Raw genomic sequence first — 26,536 nt, forward strand, 5'->3', positions numbered from 1 at the left:
ACGTAGCAAAGGGGGCCGAGGGTTAGGAGGTGGTGGGGGGGGGGGGGGGGGATTGGCAACGTAGCCCACGGAATCCACACACGAACAACAACCCACCCACATGCTGGCATGCACACTTGCCACCAAACTCCCGCTCGGCCCACCACTCGAGGCAGGTCAAAAAATCCCGCCGTCCCTTCAGAAATCCACGGGGTCCTCCTCCACCGGGGCGGCGCCGGCCTTGTGAACGGGCGTCCCATCGCTCTCGGGCTGGGCCTGCGGCGCTCTGCCCGCCGGGCCCGACGCCACCTCGGACGGCGGGTAGAAATCGTCGTCGAAGCCGCAGAAGCCCTCGTCCACGCCTTGGTCGTAGCGCTGGTAGGTGGAAGCGTGCACCTCGTTCTCCCGGGCCGTGATCTCCAAGGTGCTGTTCCACATGCCGTAGCCGAAGTAGATGAGCACTCCTGCGGAGACGTGAATAATCCAAAAAGTGAGGTCAACGTGAGCGAAGTGGTCGTCTAACCCTGTACAGTGAAATTTCTTAACTGGAAAAGTTTGTAAGTCGAGACGCATTTTCCATGTAAATGGCCTAATCCGTTCCAAGCCCGCGCAAAATTCGGACATAAATTTTCTGAAGCAAAAAAAATTCATCAAAATATGGAACAAATCATGTTATTGTTCAATTATTGCGCAATCGATGTGAGTGTGCAGTAGTGAGCAAAGTGGTCGTCTATCCCTGTACAGTGAAATTTCTTAACTGGAAAAGTTTGTAAGTCGAGACGCATTTTCCATGTAAATGGCCTAATCCGTTCCAAGCCCGCGCAAAATTCGGACATAAATTTTCTGAAGCAAAAAAAATTCATCAAAATATGGAATAAATCATGTTATTGTTCAATTATTGCGCAATCGATGTGAGTGTGCAGTAGTGAGCAAAGTGGTCGTCTATCCCTGTACAGTGAAATTTCTTAACTGGAAAAGTTTGTAAGTCGAGACGCATTTTCCATGTAAATGGCCTAATCCGTTCCAAGCCCGCGCAAAATTCGGACATAAATTTTCTGAAGCAAAAAAAATTCATCAAAATATGGAATAAATCATGTTATTGTTCAATTATTGCGCAATCGATGTGAGTGTGCAGTAGTGAGCAAAGTGGTCGTCTATCCCTGTACAGTGAAATTTCTTAACTGGAAAAGTTTGTAAGTCGAGACGCATTTTCCATGTAAATGGCCTAATCCGTTCCAGGCCGGCGCAAAATTCTGACATGAATGTTTCCTGAAGCATAAAAACGCATCAAAATATGGAACAAATCATGTTACCGTTCAATTATTGCGCAATAGATGCAAGTGTGCAGTATAATGTAAAAAGAATAAAGAATAAAAATGATGCCATTTTCACTTTTTCATCTTCGTGTTCTCTCTCAGAAGCGGTTTTTGCCTGGCGATTTGTAAAGAACCGTTTACTTTGGTCGGCTTTGAACAATCTTTCCAAAATGTCCATTTCCTTGTAAGAGGTCCTTGTTAGCCAATGGGATGCCAGGATGATGCTTGGTAATAGCCAATGGCAGAGCAGCTCTAAGTATGGTGCGTTCAGGAACCTCAGAGCTGCAAGTAGCAGCCCCGTACTGTATTTTTTATCTTTCCCATCTTGAAATTTATTTTCTAACAAGAGGCGATATTTTCCTATTGAGGCGTTTTGCAACTTGAAAACTTCGTATGAAGAGACGTTCGCAATTATCGGCAAATGAGGTTCCTCACCGACGAGACACCAGATGGAGAATCGTATCCAGGTGATGGCGGAGAGTTTGAGCATGAGGTAGATGTTGACCAGCATGGCGGAGGCGGGCACGAAGGGCACGCAGGGCGCCATGTAGGGCAGCCGCTTGGGGTTCTCCGGCTGCTGCAGGATGATGACCACCAGCAGCGCCAGCGCCCCCACCAACAAGATCAGGAGGAGCAGAGCCCACCAGCGAGCTTCCCCGATGCTGCTCGCGCCTGGACGACGGGGAAGGGAAAAAAAAAAATAAAAAACCAAGCCCGTTATGTTATAACAGTATTATAGCAATGTTATAACAACATCTCCGGTAAAGATTCCAATGAGAACGTCCATACTTGCCAAATATGATAAAGGAGCAGAAAGCGAACATGAAAATGAAAAGCAACAGCACACACACGGTGACAGTTTTCCCCGTGGCGGCGGTGGGCCGGTCCATCTTCCCCGGGAGTCCCAATCGAATCCTCAGGGTGTAGTAGCGGGGCCCCAGTAGTTTCTTGAGCCGCCACGCGGCTCCGCCTTCCGACTCCTCGGCCTCGATGCCGCTGCCCATGTCCACCGTGCCGTAGTTGGGGTGGCCGGCGGCGTAGGCGTTCTTGTCGGGCTTGCCGATCAGCATCTCGTTGTCGCCCAGGGAGGGCAGGTTCTTGGCGCCGCACGTGTTGGTGGTCTCGTCGGCGTCGTCGCGGCCGGGCGAGCAGGCGTCCTTCTCGCACTCGGCCAGGACGCCTTCCTTCCTCTTGACGTTCTGCTCCTCGGATAGGAAGTTGACGAGGCCGTGGATGTCGCCCTCGGGCTGGTAACGCAGCAGGAGCACGCAGAGGCTCACCTGCGCGAGTACACGGCGGGAAACTAAATTCGCCGGAATGGGTCGCTCACGACGAAATTCCTCTTTTTCCATCCGAGGTGCGGTTCGCGATGTTGCTAATGAGGCTATGCTAACCTTAGCGTGGGCGTTTATTTTTAACATTTCTGACCCGCAGTCTTGTGGGAAGTTTTCAAATCCGGCAGGCATAAAAGTGAAGACTGTGGAGTTGCGACGCGACTCGGGGGGGTGGGTGGGGGGGGTAGCGAGTCATCCCGGGCCGAACTAGCATGAGTATGTGGTACTAATTTTCGGAATTTCAGACGCGTCAAACGAAAACACTTCTCCAGTTGATTGAATAGAGACTAATGTCGGCCAAAACGAAAAGTGGAGTACGCGGAATGTAATCCAGCCACGTCAATGCTAATGCACACATGCTAAGCTAACGGTAGCACTAATTCATACATTTTTTTTTTCACCAATAGCAGGATCAAATACTGCAAAATTCACGCGGCATTTGACACATCGTGGCTCCTCCCCATTTACATATTCGGAGATTGAGGGGGCGACAAGCAAAGTGCTAAACTAGCACGTTAGCACGTTAGCTCATTTCGCGCGCGGGTTCCCCAACGAAGCCGAGACGTGGTCGCTCTTGTCCCTCACCAGAGTGTACGCCAGCAGCGTGCCGATGGACATCATCTCGATGAGATCTCGGAGGCTGACCAGCAGGGACAAGAGTGCGGCCAGGAAGCCCGACACCACGCAGGCCACGGCGGGGGTCTCCGTGTACGAAGACACGTTGGCCAAGAACCTGCGTGCAATCACACACACATGCTAAAAAGTCCGCCAGAAGGCCAGAAGAAGAATTTTAAAAAATATTCTTAAATGATACAACAAAATGATGATTTTGGAGACCCCCCCCCCCACCCCCCAAAAAAATAAATAAATAAAACTGGGGCGGCCCGGTAGTCCAGTGGTTAGCACGTCGGCTTCACAGTGCAGAGGTACCGGGTTCGATTCCAGCTCCGGCCTCCCTGTGTGGTTTGTGGGTTTTCTCCGGGTCTGTGTGGGTTTTCTCCGGGTGCTCCGGTTTCCTCCCACATTCCAAAAAACATGCGTGGCAGGCTGATTGAACACTCTACATTGCCCCCTAGGTGTGAGTGTGAGCGTGAATGGTTGTTCGTTTCTGTGTGCCCTGCGATTGGCTGGCAATCGATTCAGGGTGTCCCCCGCCTACTGCCCGAAGACAGCTGGGATAGGCTCCAGCACCCCCCGCGACCCTAGTGAGGATCAAGCGGCTCGGAAAATGAATGAATGAATGAATAAATAAAACTGACTTGAAGAGCAGGCCGTCGCCCGCCATGGCGTAGATGACCCGGGGCATGGGGAAGAGCGAGCCCAGCAGCGAGACGGTGAGCCCGGCGATGGAGCCCACCGCCACGATGTACTTGGCGAACATGCAGCCGTGCGCGGCGAACATCTCCATCAGCGGGGCGTCGGCGTCGATCTGGTCGTAGGGGACCATCAGGGTCAAGATGACGGACACCTGCCCGGCGAAACCAGAATCTGAGATCTGAGAATAACGCACCCATGGGGGAATGGAAACTAATTCACAGCTACAAAAATCCCCCCCCCCTCGAGATAAGGGGTGGCCAGAGAGGGCCTGGCCACCACGTAGCTCCGCCCCCTTGGAATCCCGCTAACATGCTGAGACAAGGGAGGTGCAAAAAATTAATGAGATTCCGTCTTCTTCAGAGGCGGCCGTTGCCCCCGGCAACCATCATCCAACATGTCAGACTCACGAATCAGATAGTTGTGGCGCGGCGCCCGGGAGGCTGCAGGTGCGCGGTTTCCCCGGCAACCTACCGACACGTAGGCCGTGAGACACGTGACCAGCGAGGCGGTGATGGCGTACGGGATGGACGTGTTGGGACTTTTGGCTTCCTCTCCCGTCGTGGCGATGATGTCGAAGCCGATGAAGGCGTAGAAGCACGTGGCGGCGCCTTGCATCACCTGCGGCGCCGACAAAGGGCGCCGGCATGAAAAAGACATGATGCGCTTCAAATGGGGATGTATTTTGTCTCGTGTCATTTAAAAAAAAAAAAAAAAAATGAAATTATGAAATTTATGAAATGAAAATTGAAAAAAAAAAATTTCAAGAACGCCATTTTTTTAAACACATTTTGCACATTTTCACTTTTAATCTAGCCTGTAAATAAAATAATGTAAACAAAATAAGTACAATATATTTTTTTATTTATATATATTTTTTTCTGTTATTATAAAACTTACAGTAATAATGGCCGCTATTTAGATGTTATTTCTCGATCCATGCTTGCAAATGCAATGACAAGGATGCTAAATATTTAGTCAGACGGACCGACAGTCGTTAAAGAAGCGGTACGGGGCGAAAAACTTGTGACGCCTAACCGGACCGAGCGAAACATGGCTGGCATATGGAACGACTAACATTCATTCATTCATTCATCTTCCGAGCCGCTTGATCCTCACTAGGGTCGCGGGGGGTGCTGGAGCCTATCCCAGCCGTATTCGGGCAGTAGGCGGGGGACACCCTGAATCGGTTGCCAGCCAATCGCAGGGCACACAGAGACGAACAACCATCCACGCTCACACTCACACCTAGGGACAATTTAGAGCGTCCAATCAGCCTGCCACGCATGTTTTTGGAATGTGGGAGGAAACCGGAGCACCCGGAGAAAACCCACGCAGGCCCGGGGAGAACATGCAAACTCCACACAGGGAGGCCGGAGCTGGAATCGAACCCGGTACCTCTGCACTGTGAAGCCGACGTGCTAACCACTGGACTACCGGGCCGCCGCGACTAACAAAACAAAAAAAAAAAACAATAAAAATTATCTATCTACACACACACACACACACACACACACCTATGGTAGTGGTCCCTCTTAGCCAATGGGATGCTAGGAAGACGTTCGGTAATAGCCAATAGCAGAGCAGCTATCAGTATGTTGCGTTCAGGTAACTCGGAGTTGCGAGGACCAGCCCAAAATGTATTTTTTGACTTTTTACTTTTTTTACGTACAGGAATTGAAAAAAAATATGTCAGCCCCCCCCCACCCCGACCCCCGCCGTATTTTAAGTTCAAATAAGTTTGACGTACCCCCGACCAGCCGAAAGGCAGGAACCTCCCGTGTTCCCAGTTGTCGCCGTTGACAAAGAAAAGCCCGGCCACCATCAAGAAGAGCCACACCAGCAAGTTGATGACGTTCAGCACGTTGTTCAAGCCCACAGAATTCTTCACCCCCAGCGCCACGATCGCCGTCACCAGCAGCGCGATGAGCAGCGCCAGCAGATCCGGATACGACTGCTCTCCTTTACCTGAACAACAACAACAAGAAAATGGGAACTTTCTTTCGGGGCCGAACATTCGTCAGGCGTGCCGGCGCTCGACGGTCAATGTTTGCGCTTGGCTGCAGTTGTGCCGCGCAAAAGCGAGAGCGCCGGGAGCGATCGTCGGGTGATGCGATCGTCGTGTTGCCAGGCGACCGGACCGCCACATGGCAGCGTATTCCTTCACTTTTGCAATTAAAAACCATGAAACCGCTCCCCCACTTGTCTGACCATCTGGGGAATGATCGTGACTGGCTTCTAATAAGCAAAATTTCGGATTGCTTTGCCGGATGAAAAATTTGGAATCCAAATTAAATGAAGCTATATACGTATATATATGTATATATACATACATATATATATATATATATATATACAAGCGGCTGAAATGAGTTTTCTCCGCAGGGTGTCCGGGCTCTCCCTTAGAGATAAGGTGAGAAGCTCAGTCATCCGGGAGGGTCTCAGACTCGAGCCGCTTCTCCTCCACATCGAGAGGAGCCGGATGAGGTGGCTTGGGCATCTGATTCGGATGCCTCCTGAGCGCCTCCCCGGTGAGGTGTTCCGGTCATGTCCCACCGGGAGGAGACCCCGAGGAAGACCCAGGACACGCTGGAGAGACTATGTCACCCAGCTTGCCTGGGAACAACTCGGGATCCCCCGGGGAGAGCTGGACGAAGTAGCTAGGGAGAGGGAAGTCTGGGCTTCCCTGCTAAAGCTGTTGCCCCCGCGACCCGGCCCCGGATAAGCGGTAGATGATGGATGGATGAATGGATATATATATATATATATATATATATATATATATATATATATATATATATATATATATATATATATATATATATATATATATATATATATATATATATATATACACATATATATATATATACTGTATATATATGTATATATACGTATATATATATTATTCATTCATTCATTCATTCATTCATCTTCCGAGCCGCTTGATCCTCACGCGGGGGTGCTGGAGCCTATCCCAGCTGTCTTCGGGCAGTAGGCGGGGGACACCCAGAAATTGGTTGCCAGCCAATCGCAGGGCACACAGAAACGAACAACCATTCGTACTCACACTCACACATAGGTCTGTACGTTGGGGGTGTAACTGACGAAGTCGTCTCCAACGAGGCCGCCCCGACTCACCAAAGCCGTTGAGCGTTCCGATGTGCGTCGTCATGAAGTCGCTGATGCTGTGATTGGCCAGCGAGTCGGCCATGCTGCTGAGCGCCGAGGCGCCCGCCGCCGTGCCGATCAGGTACTCCAGGATCAGGTTCCAGCCGATGAAGAAGGCCACGCACTCGCCCACCGTCACGTAGCTGTACGTGTAGGCCGAGCCGGTGGTCTTTGGCACGCGCACGCCAAACTCGGCGTAACACACTCCTGCCGCACATGGTCAGACGGAACGACGGTCGTTAAAAGAAGTGGTTCGGGGGGGATAAAATTGTGACGCCTAACCGGACGTATGGAACGACTATCGTTAAAAAATAAATAAATAACATTTTTCGGCGTAACACACTCCTGCCGCACATGGTCAGATGGAACGGCGGTCGTTAAAAGAAGCGGTTAGGGGGCAAAAACTTGTGACGCCTAATCGGACATATGGAACGACTATCGTTAAAAAATAAATAAATAACAATTTTTGGCGTAACACACTCCTCCCGCACATGGTCAGACGGAACGACGGTTGTTAAAAGAAGCGGTTAGGGGGCAAAAACCTGTGACGCCTAACCGGACATATGGAACGACTATCGTTAAAAAATAAATAAATAACAATTTTCGGCGTAACACACTCCTCCCGCACATGGTCAGACGGAACGACGGTCGTTAAAAGAAGCGGTTAGGGGGCAAAAACTTGTGACGCCTAACCGGACATATGGAACGACTATCGTTAAAAAATAAATAAATAAAAATTTTCGGTGTAACACACTCCTGCCGCACATGGTCAGACGGAACGACGGTCGTTAAAAGAAGTGGTTCGGGGGGAAAAACTTGTGACGCCTAACCGGACATATGGAACGACTATCGTTAAAAAAAAAATAAATAAACATTTTCGGCGTAACACACTCCTGCCGCACATAGTCAGACGGAACGACGGTCGTTAAAAGAAGCGGTTAGGGGGCAAAACCCTGTGACGCCTAACCGGACATATGGAACGACTATCGTTAAAAAATAAATAAATACAAATTTTTCGGCGTAACACACTCCTGCCGCACATGGTCAGATGGAACGACGGTCGTTAAAAGAAGCGGTTAGGGGGCAAAAACTTGTGACGCCTAACCGGACAATTGGAACGACTATCGTTAAAAAATAAATAAATAAAATTTTTCGGCTAACACACTCCTGCTGCACATGGTCAGACGGAACGACGGTCGTTAAAAGAAGCGGTTAGGGGGCAAAAACTTGTGACGCCTAACCGGACATATGGAACGACTATCGTTAAAAAATAAACAAAATTTTTCGGCGTAACACACTCCTGCCGCACATGGTCAGACGGAACGACGGTCGTTAAAAGAAGCGGTTAGGGGGCAAAAACTTGTGACGCCTAACCGGACATATGGAACGACTATCGTTAAAAAATAAATAAATAAAATTTTTCGGCTAACACACTCCTGCTGCACATGGTCAGACGGAACGACGGTCGTTAAAAGAAGCGGTTAGGGGGCAAAAACTTGTGACGCCTAACCGGACATATGGAACGACTATCGTTAAAAAATAAATAAATAAAATTTTTCGGCGTAACACACTCCTGCCGCACACGGTCAGACGGAACGACGGTCGTTAAAAGAAGCGGTTCGGGGGGGAAGAAACTTGTGACACCTAACCGGACGTATGGAACGACTATCGTTAAAAAATAAATAAATAACATTTTTCGGCGTAACACACTCCTGCCGCACATGGTCAGACGGAACGACGGTCGTTAAAAGAAGCGGTTAGGGGGCAAAAACTTGTGACGCCTAACCGGACATATGGAACGACTATCGTTAAAAAATAAATAAAAATTTTTGGCAATTCAGGATGCAAAGAACCTTCTGGAACATGACATGTTGGTAAATTGGAGGCGGTCTGGATTTCGACCGGAAAAGAGGGAGTCCCTCACCTGACAAAATGGAGGCCACGGCGGCGATGATGAAGGACACGATGACGCCGGGGCCGGCCATCTCTTTGGCCACCAGTCCCGATACCACGTACATCCCCGTGCCCACGCAGCTGCCCACGCCGAGCGACACCAGGTCCACGGTGGACAGCACGCGGGCCAGACGGGTGCCGTGCGGGCCGGTGCCCGACGTGGCCGAGTCCAGCATGGACTCCACGGGCTTGGTTCTCAGGACGCGCGACGTAAAGGTGTGCCACATGGCACCCCACTGGACCCGCCGCGGATCCAGCTTGCCTGCCAGGGCGCTCATGACGAGAGTTGAGATGTCACGGCAGAAGTGTTTTTTCTTTGATGGGGGTCGTTATTCTAAAGGTGAGATCAAGTTCTTGGGTCACTGGAGTTTTGGTCCCCACATGGTGAGAAATGATCTAGAAAAAAGAAATGGAACAAAAACTTGTAAAATGTATATTGTTCAGAAGAAAACAATGCCATTTTCACGGTTGTTTTATGGTCTTATGAATTAATGACCGGGTCGCCTCTTTCACTCAATGTCAGTTTGGCGTTTTTGTTTAATCCAAAATATTTGCTCAAAAATAACCCACATGGGTCAAAAATTGACCCACACAACTTTTGGGGTAGTTTGTCGAACGTCATAAGTTGGCTCGAATGAATTAATCACAAAACGACACCAATTTTGGTTTTATCTCCCCCAAAATCCAATTTTGGTTTTTTTTCGGGGGGGGGGGGGGGGGCATTATTAATGAAAAATTTGGGTCAGTCCGATATTGACCTAATTTGGATTATTTTTGACCCCGATGTTTTTTGGAGTACCGGTACTTCATTTCAGACATGGGTCAGAGACAACCAGTCATGATGGACTATTTTGACTTCATCTGTGAAACTGCTAATTTGCTTTTTTAAGAATTAAAACAACAACCAAAAAAATCATCAAACTGACATCATGCTCCTAAAACATTGCCTACCATGCACTCTGAAAACAGTTGGCTCAAAAATAACCCATATTGGGGTTTTCCATCAAAAAAAATGGAACAACCCCCAAAAATTTTTGGTTCGAATGGAGAACTCACAAAACAACCCAATTTTGTTGGCTTTTTTTGGGGTACAAAAAGACCCCATTTGAGTCAAATGAATGACCCTAAAAGTTGGGTTTTTGTGGGCCAACCTAAGCGAGTGTAGTAGCCTGACCCCCCCCCCCCCCCCCCGAACTCTCAATTATGTGCATCTGACGCTTGCCGTTGAAAATAAATAAAAGTGCCATTAGTTCCAAATTGCAAGTGCGGTGGTGTCTCTTCACTTCACCTCAACCCGCACTTTGGTGAGCAAACACTCAAGTAGACGAGCCGCACGCCCACGTCGCCACTCGGATGTCATCTCAACCACTCTACCCATGATTGCTGTTACCGTATGATGGCCCTCATTTGGTTTTTTGTTTGTGTGTCTGTGTGTGTGTGTGTGTGTGTGTTTGTGTGTGTGTGTCGCTTCCTATGTAAAATAGAAGGACAGAAATGCTAACGGGTGTTAGCATATGAAAGGGCCGACCGACGTGTTGACGCTTTGCAGACGAATGAAAGAACCAAACATCAACGTGGCCATGAATACACACACACACACACACACACACACACACACACACACACATACACACACACACACACGATACATGAATGCCCGCCCTGTGATTGCTTAGGTTGCCAGGGAATGGTCGCCCTTGGGACACGGGGCCCAAAGCGGCCACGCGGACACTGTGTGGCGTGCGGCGTGTTGTTGCTGTGGGAGGCTTTTGTACCTTTGCTTGTAAGTGGCACGTGTGTTTGCCTTTTGGACATAACCCCCCCCCCCCACCCCTCACCCCCCAGCCCTCCCGCCGCCCTTTCGGCTGGAGGCGAGGCCGACCTTTTATCTTCGCCGTTGGCAAAGCGGCAAGCAGATAGAACACCTGCCGAGCCTTTGTGTTTCGCCTTGTTTGGCCCACGTGAGACTGTTCAAATACACGGGCACCAACACACACATGCACACACGGAACCATAGAAACACACACACACACACACACACACACACACACACACACACGCACACACACGCATCATTTGAAAGGTAGGTGCTGCCGTTTTGGTTCACAACAAGGTCCACAACGGACTAAGAGGTTAGCATGTTCACAGCCTAATTGCCGGGTTTATGATAGCGTCTTTGAACTTGATGTGGGTGTTTTTTTTCCCCTTTTTTTTCAACATCACGCTAAAAGGGAAGCGTCAATGAGTTGTTGACGCTCAACGGGCCACGGCATCTATTGCGGTCGGGGCCGTGATTTCAAGAAATACGCTTGTGTGAAATGTGTTGGCTAATACTGCAATGCTAGCAAGCTAGGCTACACACGCCACAAAGTGCACTCTGATCTCACGATGTCTTCGGGGACTGTGCGCGCACACTCGCACACACACGCACACACAATCTGTCGTTTCTAAATTTGTCTGTTACGTAATCCTCGGTTTACACTCGCTCACGTTTTTTTTTTGTTTTTCTGACTTCCTCATCATCAAATGTAACGTCTGACTGAGGCGTTCTCGATCCATAATAATAATAATAATAATAATAATAATAATAAATACTGCGATTGGCTGGCAACCGATTCAGGGTGTCCCCCGCCTACTGCCCGAAGACCGCTGGGATAGGCTCCAGCACCCCCCGCGACCCTAGTGAGGATCGAGCGGCTCGGAAGATGAATGAATACTCATTTAAAAACCCTACCTTTGTCTTGAAATCCTTATTTAAAAACATCCAAGTTTGAGTGTATAACTTGTCACCCTGATCCTGTCATAAAACCCTAGGTTGAAAACAAAATATTAATAAATCAAAATCCAATTTTAAAACCCCTCCCATTGCTGACACACTCATTAAAGACCTTAATTTACCATAATTAACCTTAAAAAGTTTGTAAAGACCCTCACTTTATTTTTTTTTTAAGTGCTAGGTCTTCAACCCCTAAAAAGCAACCCAACCCCTAGTTTGAAACCCTACCCGTGGCTTTCCAACCATTATTTGAACAACGTTCTCAAAAAAAAAAAAAAAAAACAAACCTTCCTTGGCATCTTTGCCTTCAATGAACGCATGTTTTAGGCCGTGGAAGCTAGCCTTTTATTTATTTATGACCCCCACCCCCACCCTCTCCTCCCTCCTCCCTCCCAATTTAGTCGGATTAAGTACCTGTGGCGTCTCGGAGGGAGTTTCGGAGGGGGGGGGGGGCTGCCGACGTCAAGAGAGCGCGAGCGAGAGAAAGAGAGAGAGAGAGAGAGAGAGAGCGAGCGACGAGGCCATGTCATGAGGGATTAGCCCACTTCTGGACTGTGACACATGATGTCACGTGGGTGCCAGAACGACGCGATCAATCGATCGATGGATGGATCGCGACATCGATTCAACTCACCCGCGTGTAAAAAAAAAAAAAAAAGGTTCCAACCCTCCCGCGTCTTGCCGCACTCCAACGCCGCCTCCCCCCGCGCCTCCTGCCCGGTTCAAGGTGAGGCGCGCGTGGCCGGCCGCCGTCGCCGCCGCCGCTGGTGAGGAGGAAGACAACACGCCCGCTGCAGCATCACCTTCAAGCCGTTTCCCCGACGTGCGGAATGCACAACAAAGAGGGGAGGGGGGTAAAGGGGGGGGGGGGGGGTTGAAGGTAAATAAAAAGTGAAGAGAAGATGGTGGGAGAGGAGAAGGAACGTGTGGGGGACTCACTGCGGCATGGCTGGATGCAACGATGCCCTCATCAGCAGCAGCATCTACGGGCTGGAGGAAAGAGGGAGGGAGGAGAGAAGGGGAGGAGGAGTGCATGGGAGGGAGGGGACGATGATGCAAAAAGCTTTAAATCATTTATGAAGCTGCGTGCGCGCGCGTGCGCGGAGCTTTTTTTTTTTTTTTTTTTTTTTTCTTCATCCGCTGCAGCGGATATGAGGCGATTTGCGGCCGTGTGACTCCTCGAAAACGCGTTTACGTACGGCGCCACGGGCTTTGCTTTGGTCGCCGATTGTTTGCCGGCAAGCGGAACGACGCCGAGGATGACTTGGGCGCGCAACGAGAAACTTTGCGCAAGGGAGGGGCAAGGGCGAAGGCAGGAAAACGACCGATGGCGGTGCGGATCCGGGGCGAGGCGTGCGTGCCTTTGTGAATAGGGAAAAAAAACCCCAAAAAAACAAAAAACAAAAAAAAACATCTAGATAAATATAGATATTGGAAAGCTGAAGCTGGAAATTTTGTAGGATAGCGAGGACCGGAGTTCGACACCTGTAGTATGCCTTAAAGAGGAAGTCCTCCTCGATCATTTATCCAAAAGTTCAAAATCTGGCTGCCTTACTTAAAGATGTTTCAGATGAAAAGTTATTGAAAGTTGAAAGTTTTTTTTTTTTTTTGCACACTGTCACTGTGCGCCGTTTGCAAAGAAAAATCCTGTTTTGGAGGTTCGAAACCTGCATGCAACACCAAATACAGAGAAGCAAAGGAACCGCCATAATCCAAAGCATACCACAGCATCGCAGCGGCCATGTTTGGATTGAAGTCAGATCAATGAGGTGTCGCCGTGGCAACTAACAACCTGCCAAGTGGAATGCGAAAGGTCACAAGTCGGGGTCGGGGGTCGCCATTGACATTTTGGTTTGGGCGGAGGTGGGGGCGGGGGGTGGGGGGGGTTATGCCTGATTGATGTTTAATGACATGAAGGGGCGAGAAGAAGAAAAATACATTTGCAACAAACAACGCTCTCATTTTGCACAAAATGATCAAATCAAATGAAAAAAATATATATATTTTTTTTAACAGCACAACAAAATTGTTAGTTTTATTATTAAACCTTTCATTCCCCCCCCCCCCCCAAAAAAACTTCCAATGTTAATTGTCACTTAGCATGTTAGCCGTGTAAACGTGCTAAACGTCGCGTGACAAAATCGAGCGTCGTGACCGGAGAGCGCCGAGGCGCCCTCGGCAGAGAGACAGCCGGGCGACCTGAGTGCCACTACCCATAATGCATTGCTGTCCGATGTGGTCACCGGGCCACGGGGCATTGCTGACCCTTCGCAAGGAGATGAACGCGCACTCACCGGCCGGCTTTGTGTGTGTGTGTGTGTGCCCAATATGATCTCCGTTTGCATGCCTTATTCCGGAACACAAAGCCTGGCCTGTTTTTCAATTGGTATGACGAAAAATTTTGCATGTCAACCCTGCTAATGATTGACACGGGTTCGCTCATGTGACGTTCACAATGCGAGCCCGAAGGCAGCTTGAGGTCAATTGCGCCGTGCGACATAAAAGGTGCACATACGGACGTGTATCCACAGCACGGACGGTGAGAATAACGTGGACTGCCAGTGGCTTCTGGCGGATGAAGCCAGAGGTCAGCCATCTTGCGTTGCCACTATTCCTGACAAATTGTATTTTTTTTCCCCCTCCCAACACTGAAAATATATTATTTTTTCTGATTGCTTTTTGCTTTCCTTTCATTGTTGATGCTTGTGACAACATGACACAGATAAATCTTTGAGCCGCGCTAGGAGATGAAGTATGTTCAATAAACAAACAAAACAAAAAACAAAAAAAACAAATATACCTTATGAGACACCGTTTATAATCCCATTCTTCCGGATGAAATTTGCAAGATGCGCTTCTCCCAGACTTCTTGCTCTGTAACCGTACAGCCACATGCTGCGCCATTTCCTCCAAAGAGACAGAAAGAAAACATGGGAGAAATCAATGCATCCAAGTTAGGCACACTTAGTTAGCAAAGGGCAACGCAAGATGGCCGCTGCTGGCGTCACTTGGCACTGCGATGCGTTGGCGGCATGAGCAATGAAGCTAACTTGCATCTCCTGACTGTGAGGCAGACTAGAAACACACACACACACCCACACACACACACACACACGCACACACACACATACACACACACACACACACACACACATAACCTTTGTTGTCTTTGTGTGCTATAGAGCCTGAAGCAAGGCTAATGACCACCTCAGTCAAATGAACACCTGCAAAGCATTATGGGATGGTCTCCAGCAACCACGGCGACACACACAGACACACACACACACACAAACACACAATGAAAGCATGTCCAATGGTAAATTGCAGTTTGTTTGGAAAGCCTGCAACAGCTGGCTGTGATTTTTTTCCCCCCCCAATGATGTGATTGAAAACGAGTTCTGCTTTTGGTTCCCCTCCGCACCGCCCCGATACTCTCCACTGTCCACATAAACAGGAAACGCAACATCGAAAACCATTTTACAGTTGCATTTGTTCATTTTGATTAAATGTCACCTCACGTACCAACGGCGTGGCCTATTCTGACCGATTGAAAACTCAAATGTGGCCCAAAACGTTTGCCCGCCCCGGTTTGAAGGCGTGACAGTGGCAAGTCACTTCCTCCGCACGTTGCCAGTTCGCTCGCCGATATTAAAGCACCTCCCGAGATAACGGCGAGGAGCTGTTTACCCATCCAGGAAATCCAGCCGAGGTCAGACGTGACTCATCGCATACATACGTACACACAAACACCTTCGGCGTGGCCGTTGAGACGTGGGAGGCGTGCGGGAGGGTCTGCGAGCGGTCAGCGTGAGTCATTGAGATGCAAAGCTCCTGAAGGAACAACACCTCCTCCTCCTCAAACAATTGCCTTTTTGTTTCTGGAGGATGATGCTGTGAAGAAAGACCACAGAAAGAGATTATTGACAAATGCCATAGACGGGCTAACGAATAGTCACCAAGTCATTTTTGGGGACATTGTAAATATTATGGGCGGCCCGGTAGTCCAGTGGTTAGCACGTCGGCTTCACAGTGCAGAGGTACTGGGTTCGATTCCAGCTCTGGCCTGGCCTGTGGAGTTTGCATGTTCTCCCCGGGCCTGCGTGGGTTTTCTCCGGGTGCTCCGGTTTCCTCCCACATTCCAAAAACATGCGTGGCAGGCTGATTGGGCACTCTAAATTGTCCCTAGGTGTGAGCGTGGTTGGTTGTTCGTCTCTGTGTGCCCTGCGATTGGCTGGCAACCGATTCAGGGTGTCCCCCGCCTACTGCCTAAAGACAGCTGGGATGGGCTCCAGCACCCCCCGCGACCCTAGTGAGGATCAAGCGGCTCGGAAGATGAATGAATGAATTGTAAATATTATATTACCATCATAGTTGGAAACAAACGAATAACAAAAAACAACAAGAACAAAAAAAAAAATCAAACAGTACTTGCATATTTTCTTTATCTTCTGCCAAAAACGACGAATCATCCTGAAAAGCTGTAATCATCCCCATGTATTAAATTCATATTGTACCGCCCCCGCAGGTGGCTAAGGCGCACAACAGCCGTATGTTTTTATGACACATTCCAGGGTGTGATATTTCTTTAAAAAAAACAAAAAAACAAAAAAAAAAACATATTGCTAAATTGTTTGGTGGTTTTATTTTTCAGGTATTCATAACAGCTGCACACACTTACAACGACTCAAAAAAAAAAAAAAAAGGCAGGCCTTAGTTTACCTTTCGAGAACTGAGTGCAGATGCTGTTGCATTTTTTTTTTTTTTTTACAAATCTAATAAAGGACGGTAGCCCGAGCAACTGATTAGATTACACGGCAGGAAGTGATTAACGTGTCCAAACATGGGGTCGAGTGACGAGGGGGGGGGGGGCCGACAGGAAGTGTCCGATCGGGCCTGAGTCATCCAGGCCCAGATCAAATCCATGGGAGAATAGTGGAGTGGTTATTTCCAGAATGAAACTTTGTTTTATTTTATCATCTTTTTCACACAATATTTTCAAAGGGGGGGGGGGGGGAATTTAGTGATTTTTTTCTTGTATTTCCTGCACATACATTTTTGACTTACAAAAAGAAAAATGTCTTGGTTGGTGTGATCATTTTGTGCCCTTTCAAAGTAAGAAAAATAGTGCAATGAATTGACTTTTTGGGGGGGGGGCAACAACAGATGGTGCAGACTTGATGAGGTTTGTTTAATCAAGACGAAGGTGGAAAAATTCGATAAAAGACGTGCTCAAAGTGTGGCCTTCGCTCGTCTTAGTAATTAGTTAATAACGCTCAGTCGGTCGGCACGATTAATAATTGAACGGCGCATTTCTTACCAGGATTGTGGTCACTTTGCCGCACGTACGGAGCCAAACTGAGTCCGAGGATGGAAAAAATCTTCACCTGAGGCCTGACACGGGCTATGGAGAAGAGGCACAATTTTTCGTTAGCGCTACTGAGGGCAAAATATATGATGTACATATGTCCGTTTTTTTTTTTTTGCATCAATGTACAGAACAACATTTGAGTCATCAAATGCCAATCTAAAAAAAAAAATTCATTCCGCATGTCATTCAAAACCCCTCCAAATTAATCGGCCGGGTCACACACCTAGTGAACACCATTTAGTCCGTCTTTAACGCACTTCAAACGAACCGTCAACGGTTCGTGTGTGGGTGGGGGGGGGGGGACATTCCTCCCGCAGAGGAAACCCGCGGCTGCATTTGAGCGAACAAATCTCACCGGCCGACGGGGCAAACAAGCAATCGGCTCCGCGGGAAGCCGGTTAAGCAAGCCACGCTCGCCCCCCCCCCCTCAACAGATTGTCTCGCCCTCGGCTATCGGGGCGTCATTTTTTGGGGGGGGCAAAGCCTCTTAAAATGGCAACTCGGCGTGAGTGCGGAGAATAAACAAGCGCACCGAGGCGATGTGCCTCTTGACCTTTGACCTTCGATAGAAGAGCCGTCCAACCGGGACAGAAGGATGAAGGGCGGGATCACAGACGACGGGGCCAAGATAAGCAAGACCACCGTTGTGTTCTTGTGGGTGTGTGTGTGTGTGTGTGTGTATTCCGCATGCCGCACACACTCTCCCTCTTGGACACACACGGTAGTGAAAAACATGTTTTCAATTGGAACGGAAGGTCAAAGGACTTCCTGCTTGTTGGACAAATTCAACCAGATGTCCGTGCAAGTGAATCTCTCGTATGTTAAGCAGAAAAAAAAATAAAAATAAAAACATCCCATCTTCAAACGTCAGCGTTGCAGATGACGCGTGTGCTTTAGGAAAGCTCACTTCAAGCTTTGTGTGGAGACAAATTGACCTCGTAGCGTAACAGGTGCTTCCTAGATGTGAACACTTGAGGTTTGAAAAGCAGAAAGGGGGCGGGGCATTGGCAGAAGGCCATCAAGGTGAATCTCATCCAAATGGGCTTTCGATGAGTCTGAAATGGGCTAACATGAGCATCGTCTTGCTGGAAGTCGGCGTCGGGGTCACGCGCACCCCCCCCCGCAGCGAATCGAGCCAATCCCACCACCGCCCCCTGAGCGGATCCTGGCCCTCGCTGTTTTCATAGACACTCCCAGTCCTCCTGCAACCACAAACACATTTGACCAACATGTGCGCTGCATTACGTCCACACACACACGCACACACACACCCAAAAAAAAACAGCCACCGTTTCAAGGGTGTTCAAAGCCATTTGGAAACGAACGTGCAGCCGCGTCGACATGAGCCCGCGTGCTAATGCTAGAAAGTGCACAATTAGTTAGCGACGCGCTCAACCATCATACAAGTTTAAGAATCTGGGAAAAAAAAAAAACAGCAATCAACTGGGCCCAAGATGCCCTTTTTCATAACTAATCTGAACAATTTTCATCCAATCATGACATCATACATCAACGACTAAACGACCCCCCCCCCCTCCCACACACACACACACACACAAAACGCCAATTTAGCATTGTCCATGTGTTGATAACACATCTGATGTCATGCCTCCTTTGCAACAATGCAACCTTGTCGCCGGACAGCGCGTCCTTGACAGTGTGAAACAACGTTTTGATAAGACGTTAAAAAAAAATAAAAACAATTTCCAGGAGATGAGTGTATCCATTTGTGCGACGGTCATGCGGTCCGATGCTGGAAAGCGTGGGAGGAGAGCTGACTGGACGCCTCTTGGGAAGACGGTGACAGCAAGGGTTCAAGCTATTTTCTCAACTCTCCCCGAGTTGTTTTTGTTTTTATCGCATATTTGGAACAGATGTATACTTGATGCAAGGGCTCGAACTAATTTGTAAGACAAAGCGAATAAAATGAGATTTCGAGAAAAATAAAAGTCGTTCTCTGAACAAAAAAGTCGATATTTTATGACGGTAGTATTTGTGACTTTTTGTACGTGTAATTACGTCCATGTGGAAAAAAAAACCATTGGTGACGTCATTCGCTTCCGAAAAAAAAACGAAAAGTGACACTTTCAAGCAATACCAAAGTGGTCATCAACTGGGAAGCACATTAGTTTTGAGATTTTCTCAGACTTTTGAGATTCCGCACGTACAAGTAGGAAAAGTTACAAAACTGCCGTCAACTCGTGCAAAATGAAGCATCGTCGAGCTTCCAGTCAAACGGTTACATAACACACACACACCCGCGACCCCCCGCACATTTGACTGACGGACGAATCCTCAGAAAAGTTTCAACATGTCCCACTCCCCTCCCCAAATGATTGTGAACCAACTCTCCAAGAAATAAAAACTGGCTTGTATTTGGAAAAAAAAAAAAGCCCATCAAGGGACCCTCATTGCGTTGAACACTTCCGGTGCTCCAGATCTCCGCGGAAACGAAACACTCGAGAGTTCTCCACATAAACAGTCATGAAAAGGCTCAATGATGGGCTCAGAAGCTTGAAGTCTTGTGTTTTTAGTCGTATCCGAGAGGGAGAAATCTACGCTTTCGCTGCATTTGTGCTCAAGGTCTAAAATGACGTCATTGCTGGGAGCGCGAAAAGCTTTCATTTTGCTGCCACCTAGCGCACAGCGGCATAAATGCACCTTTTTTTTAAAAAAACCAAGCGTAAAGTTCACGTCAGGTACTTTGACCAAAAAAAAAGATGTATTTTAAAGTAATTGTAATTATTAAGCTTTATTTTTCCCACTATCAATGACAGTTTAGACTTTCTTTTTAAAACACTCAGTCACATTTCCAGAGAAAAACCATTTTGACCAATTACACAGTTGAGAATAGAACAACAGATGTACACTGCATGCAGATATAACAAACAATGTTGGGAGTATTTGGTAAATCTCAGTAAAAGTACAGTCAGAGTTTAAAAAAAAACAAAAACAAGCACAAGCACTGAAAGGAAAAAAATCAATGCTATGGAATCCTATGATTGATACAAGTACAATATCCACCAATCAAAGAATTGCCTTTGAAAAAAAAAATAGTATATGACTGCAGCCTGACAAATGAGCACAAAGCCCTGAGAAAACGGTCTCCTCTAAAATGAATGCTCATGACTGAATGTAAACTCTCCCCCCCCCCCCCGTGCGCATTAACTGTTGAAATAAACTCGAGGGCGCGAAGACCTAACGCGTGTTTTCACGCAGGATTCAATGGACGAAAGGTTTTGAGGAATCGCTGGTAGAACTCGCTGCCTAATTTGCATAAAAACTGTTCTCGCTTTGAATTGGCCACGGTTGAGGCCCAGAGGCTAGCAGAGATCAGGTTGCCGTAACTGGAGGAGCAGGACCTGAAGGCAGTGCATTCCATCAGCGTCTGCTGCCCCCCCCCCCCCCCCCAAACCCTTGAGCCTTCGAGGCCCGTCAGGTGATGCTGGGAAAACTATCACGGCACATCCAAACAAAGGCGTCATTTGAATGAGATATCATCCGGTTGGAAGTGCGTGTTATCTTGTTCTGGGCTGATGCGAGAGCTCGCTGAATGAACAAGGATTTATTTTGGACCTTTTCTGACTCGATGAAAGACCTCAATTCAAAAAAGTCATAACTGAAATGTTATTCTAAATTGACGGACACGTTTGAGGTACTCAAAATGTGCATGGAACCAAGTACTCCATTGTCGAGATTTCAGTTGGCCTTGTTTTGGATTTTTTTGGGGGCGTGTATAAGGACTTTTATGTACAAGGAATTTTTTTTCTAATTTTATGAAGATTTTTTATTGTATTTGTGACAGACCCCAAACATTAAGATAAGAAAATTAGGCATGTAAAATTGGTTGGGTTAAATCTTGGCCAATAGGAAATTTGATTCAGTGATAGCTTTGTGCGCCTCAATGCATTTTTTTTATGCTCATTTAAAAAAAAAATTATTCTAAATAGCATATCGGGTTTTGGGATTTTTTTTAAATGAAAAAAAAAAACACTACTGGCCAAATGTTTTTTTTATTAATTAAAAATTGTCAGGGTTGTTAGCAATGCCTCTCCTGTAACATATCCAATTCAGAAGATTCATTTTTACTTCACAGGGACTTTGTCTTAAAAGCGTAGTTTGTTCAATTCCAGCATTTTCCTTTGGAATCATTACGATGTAACGAGTTGATGGGGATGCGACCTGAACCACGTTGCTGGTCAGTTGTATGCTTTAGTTGTTGCAACCTGATGCTTTAATCGACATTATTGCCCATTTTGTTTCTAGCATGCGATGACGGCTAAGAACGCTTCAAAGATGTTGCTGTGCTATGGACGCAATCTGAAATGCCTTGTCCTTGCAAAAATAAAAAATAAAAATCCAATGAAGGCTAGACTGTCACCCTCGTGTTCTGTTCAGTTGATTCTCTGGAACAGCACTCCCAAAACAAGTGGAGAAATTAAAAATGAAAAAAAAAAAATCTAAATCTAAATCTAAACATCTTAAATCATTTTGCTAATGTGCGAAAGGAACCAATACATTGTTGATTACACTTATCAAAGTGAACAGAAGTTTCATAGTGACTTTTTTTTTTCATTTTTACTTTAAATACAGTCTATTTTATACACACATCGTTAAGAGGAGGGGTTAAGAAGATTCGCAGTTGGTCAAGAAAAGATTGAACACGTTCTCCCAGTTGGTTTCGGCACGGAAACATAAACATTCAGCCAAGGTCCAGTAACTATGCAACACACCACCACAACGGTTAAAAACGCAGCCAAAAAGGACCACCCGCCCCCAAAGGTTTTCTATGTACAAGACGTAGTAGCACTCTCCCTCCACCCACTACTTAAAACGACGACTACAAAATACCCGCACACTTTGTTGACTGTGCTCCCAAAACCTTTCAAAATGAGAAACTAAGATAACAATGACTGGTCCCATTTTTGTCTTCGTAAAAAGCAGCCAAATGTACATGAAAAATTCTGCCACTAAGAGAGCGGCTAACGTTTCATAACTCTGCAGCTTTAACAAATGAATGCATGTTAAATGACAACGTTTGTAACAGTGTCAAACTTCTAAATTATTTTTTAAGGAGGTGGGGAAAAACCTTTCAATGTTTTTTTTAACTGCCAGTCTAGCCTGACATTAATCGACTAATTTAAATTTGGAATTGTTCACTTACTTGTGCATGAACAGCCCATAAATATCTATGACTTTTTTTTTTGGTCTAGGAATCATCCAGATACGTAATAATAACCCCCCCATGCTTTGGGTGAAATCTTATGCAAACTTCATCGACTGCCAGTCACTGGAGAGCAAGTAGCGGGGTTTAAAAAAAAAAAAAAAAAAAAACGGAACCTGCCCCAATCCGGCTCCACTTGAGAGGTGACGCAACAGTGACGCTCTTCGCCAAAATGTGCAATGGAGGCAGGCAGCGTAGCAGCAAAAAGGGGAGCTCAGCTTAATTGACCTGCGCCTTCACGCCGACTACCGACTCCTCACCCATAGCCTTCAACACGGTGACCTCGAGAGAGAGAGAGAGAGAAAAAACAAGTAACTCTTCATATTTTGGTTCATGCTCTCTCAGCATCAAGCAATGTTGCTGGCCAGTATTTTGTGTCATTTCTGCAACGACATGCAAAACTTACATGAAAACTCTCATCGGCTGCATTTCTCTTCTCAATTTCTTTGCCCAAATCGCCTTCCGGCAATTTCAGGTCCTCTCTGGTAACTGCAGCGTCGTCCATCAGGCTCAAAAAACCATCATTGTTACCTATGACCTAAACGAATCAATGCACATGTTCACACAAAATGATTTAAAATCATTTAAATTAAGGGGGGGGGGTCTTCACAACTATTTTGATCGATATTGCAATCACAAACAACGAGAAAATGAGGAACAAAGCAACACCATAATACATATGCAATATCAAAAAAATAAAAATACAGGCTGTTTCTGCAGTACACACCTTGGCCTCCTTGGGGCAACGTGGTGCCGTGCATGTATGGAGTACACACTTATATTAATATAAAGAGTAGAAGAAAGTTGTGACTAGAGCTTTATTCATTGAACTCGTCAGTCAGGCTCGTTGGCCAAACAGGAACCTGTTCTGTAGGTTTCCAAACCTGAACATTGCGTTCTTTCACGGGCGTAGCACACTCTGTTAAGAACAGGGCAAGTGCGCCACGTTCAAACAAGGCAAAACCGGAACTAAATCATTCACCAAATTGGAAATAACATTCAGGAAAAAAAAAATCTTGTCAAGCGACCAATACTGTATATAAAACATGGATTAAGCAATTCAGAGTTCTTGAAAATTCTCTATTACACATAAATTGACACATTTGCTTGAATAATATTCCCTTTGCGCTATTTTTGTATGAACTGAACATTGTTGGGTTGAGGTTCAGTCACGTTGTCAACCAGCAGCGTGCACGGAGACCGCAAACCAGTTTTCTGGGTTTGGTCACGTGGGACACGCCCAATGTTGGCAAGTGGAGTTGCGACGTTTGTCGGTCGCCAGCAGGGGGGGATATTTCTCGACATGATCGCCGCCTCAGATGAATGAATTATTCACTAATTCTTAGTTCAGCCATGTTAGAATACTTTTGATACATGCCGGCACTCGCAACGTATTTCTGAATAAATAAATGTCTTGGTTTGGGGCACCCCTTCAAGACAAAACCACCAGTAGCTGTTCTGAAGTTGATAGTTTTTAATACCGGCTCAGTACAAGATCTCACCTGGTAGTCTGTCCTCTTCACATGTGGGACGTTCATGTTATGAGTTGATGGGCAAATATCTTCATACTTCTTGCCAGTGAAAATGTCAAGTCCAACGAGGTGCACCTTAAAAAAAAAAAAAAAATCATCTTTTGCGACTGAATTGTTGTGAACGGAGTCACTCATGACACGAGTCTGGTACGGATCACGTTTGAATTTGTTGCTTTACCTTGGCATGCCCGTGCTTGCCAGTCTTGGAGGTAGACATGTCTACAATCTTACATGGGCGCCCTTTAAGCATGACATGGCCGTTCTTCCTCAGGGCTGAGGCCTGCATGGGGTATGTGGCGGACGCCCCAGATTCCCCAGAATGAAAATTTTCATCTGCCATGCTTATCCTGCGTTGCGAGAATACAATGGGTGATCTTTTCAAGACATGTCAAATCAAAACCAGAAGCATGAGGCAACCTAACTTCCGTCATGATTTGAAAGAAACATTTGACCCTTTTGAAAACACAGGAACGAATCCCACAGTTTCTGTATATGCAGTTGGTAGCTCGGTTTCTGGGAGGAATCCATTCCAAAGACAGAAAAACTCAAACATGTGAAAAGCAAAGCAATATTAGCATCTACAATCCACTCCACAGACCCAAAAATATTAAAATAATATTTGAAAATAAACATACTTCTTCGTGCACATAAAGTAAAATGAATCTAAATGAAAAAAATGTAATGGATAAAAAAAATTGTATAAATAGTAAGGAGGCCACGTTGAGTGCGCAGCCGTTGTGAACAGAAGCAAGACTGTAGTCACATAGTGAATAATCAGACTGCTGGACAGGTAAGGGGATTTATGAGAAAATAAGAGACTAGTATCGGGAAAAAGTAGACCAAAGAAGATGGAGACCAAAGCAATCCAGAACTACTGCCTCCTTTGTGTAGAGTGGACAATTTTCCCCGACATTGTGTGCAATGAAAAAGTCTTTTTTAAATTATATTTGTTCCATTTTTCTTTTCTTTTGATATTTGAGGACAATATCTTGGGGCTTGTCTATAACCTTTTTTGTTTCAAAACGTACTTTGGCAATATGTGGAGTACGTTTGAAGGGGCGGGCTAATGCTAGCTGTCAAAATGGCTGCCACGTCCATTGCATGACGTCACCTGCTCCATCAGGAACGACGCTCCTCTTTTATGTCCATTCAAAAGGCTTTCATGTCTTTTATGCAGGCTTTGGCGGTGTTGTGACGTGCGATAATTACCTTTTAACACGAAAAAAAGTTCAAGGAAAATGGCTATTTACAAAAAAGTGTTCCGCGTATGCCCCACTTTAATTGGGCTACACCGAAATGGAAAAGTATTCAATTGCGATCATTACGTGGCAATGTATTGAAATTAAGATACTTTCCATTGAATAACATCGTGTTTTATGGTAAAAGCCCCATACCGACTTGACGCAGTGGTGTCGTTTTTTCAACGAAAGAGACAAAATGTGTGTCCAGTCACATTAAATTGCCCATACTTGCTTTGATGTATCAAAAATAAGTTTCATTATTGTTTTTTTCTTTAAATTTATGCCGATGTGTGTAACCTGACACCACCGTCGATGTCTTCATCGTCAAGAAAGTATGCGTTAATAGCCGTCATTTTGGGTCTTATAAAGGGTACTTTGTTTTCTCATCATACCACGGAATGATTGAGGAATGATTATGATTATAATAAAACCTAGGTTTGAATGGTGAGCTAGGCATCAAAAAAACTGAAAAATAGAACGAACATTCACTGCCTTGTTAAGGTGGCCCACACCCGACAGACCTGACACAAGTTGCTAAACATTAGCCACAGGCAGGTTTCCCAAAATGGAGCCTCTACTTAGCCGAGTTACTCATTAACACGTCGCGGTATCGCTATCTGATTTTAAATTGGCAGATAAAGGCGATTACGTTCGCTTTCGGAGCCGCTCCAGACACGACGTGACCTTACCTTGATGACCTGCAGACGCCAAAAAACAAAAAGGGAGCGCGGATGAGCTGCGCCAAACTTTTGTATGGCGGAAGTGCAGGTAACCGCTCACGTGATCTGCGTGGAAGGGGCGGAGCCAACATCTCACCGCTTTCTGGAGACCTCGTGACCATATTTGGGCAGGTGACAAAATGTATGGTGATTCCATCCTTAAGACTCGTTTAATATTAGTTGCGTTTCTATACAATACAATACAATACATGCTGATTTATATAGCGGCAGCTGTAACAAAGCGCTTAACAAAACAGTTAACATAAAGTCAAATAATAAACCCAACACATAACATAAAACACGGACATTAGCTCTATAGCGGATAAATCTCCCCCCAAATTGAAAAAAAAAACATTTTAAAAATTGTTTGGATTTTTTTTTCTCCAACCTCCCAAAAATATGGGTATCGAAATGCAAGTAGTAGCCTGCAGTTTTGTATTTGTATTTGTAATATCCACCACTAGATAGAAAGCATGGCTTAGTTGCGCAAACTCTGGAGTAGGGCTAAAAAAAAATTTGGCTTTGGAATGATACACAGGTCAAACATCAGATCTCAATCAGAAAGTTTTTGTTGTTGTTGATTTTTATGAATAAAAAAAGGCACAAAAT

General features: G+C 46.3%; 2 protein-coding genes across 5 annotated transcripts; both read right to left on the bottom strand.

Annotated features, from left to right (window-relative positions):
- Positions 1–28: 28 nt before the first annotated feature.
- Positions 29–15,127, bottom strand: slc7a14a (solute carrier family 7 member 14a). Of its 4 annotated transcripts, XM_052085537.1 has the most exons (12): positions 14,644–15,127; positions 12,783–12,833; positions 12,478–12,646; positions 9,039–9,463; positions 7,085–7,321; positions 5,694–5,911; positions 4,418–4,564; positions 3,889–4,097; positions 3,215–3,362; positions 2,089–2,575; positions 1,731–1,967; positions 29–443 (listed from the first exon to the last, which is right to left on the bottom strand). In XM_052085537.1, the coding sequence occupies exons 4-12, from the start codon at positions 9,343–9,345 to the stop codon at positions 178–180; spliced, it is 2,256 nt and encodes a 751-aa protein (XP_051941497.1). In that variant the 5' UTR covers positions 9,346–9,463; positions 12,478–12,646; positions 12,783–12,833; positions 14,644–15,127; the 3' UTR covers positions 29–177. The 4 variants fall into 4 exon arrangements, with proteins under 4 accessions (XP_051941497.1, XP_051941495.1, XP_051941498.1 ...); XM_052085535.1 differs by lacking the exon at positions 14,644–15,127 and having other exon boundaries at positions 12,783–12,925; XM_052085538.1 differs by lacking the exon at positions 14,644–15,127 and having other exon boundaries at positions 12,478–12,607; positions 12,783–12,804.
- Positions 15,128–19,944: 4,817 nt separating this feature from the next.
- Positions 19,945–26,064, bottom strand: LOC127614332 (eukaryotic translation initiation factor 5A-1-like). Its single transcript, XM_052085606.1, has 5 exons — positions 25,898–26,064; positions 24,146–24,314; positions 23,938–24,042; positions 22,842–22,973; positions 19,945–22,717 (listed from the first exon to the last, which is right to left on the bottom strand). The coding sequence occupies exons 1-5, from the start codon at positions 26,047–26,049 to the stop codon at positions 22,655–22,657; spliced, it is 621 nt and encodes a 206-aa protein (XP_051941566.1). The 5' UTR covers positions 26,050–26,064; the 3' UTR covers positions 19,945–22,654.
- Between the last annotated feature and the right edge of the window lie 472 nt (positions 26,065–26,536).

The sequence above is a fragment of the Hippocampus zosterae genome, chromosome 14 (assembly GCF_025434085.1).
Source record: "Hippocampus zosterae strain Florida chromosome 14, ASM2543408v3, whole genome shotgun sequence".
Taxonomy (NCBI): domain Eukaryota; kingdom Metazoa; phylum Chordata; class Actinopteri; order Syngnathiformes; family Syngnathidae; genus Hippocampus; species Hippocampus zosterae.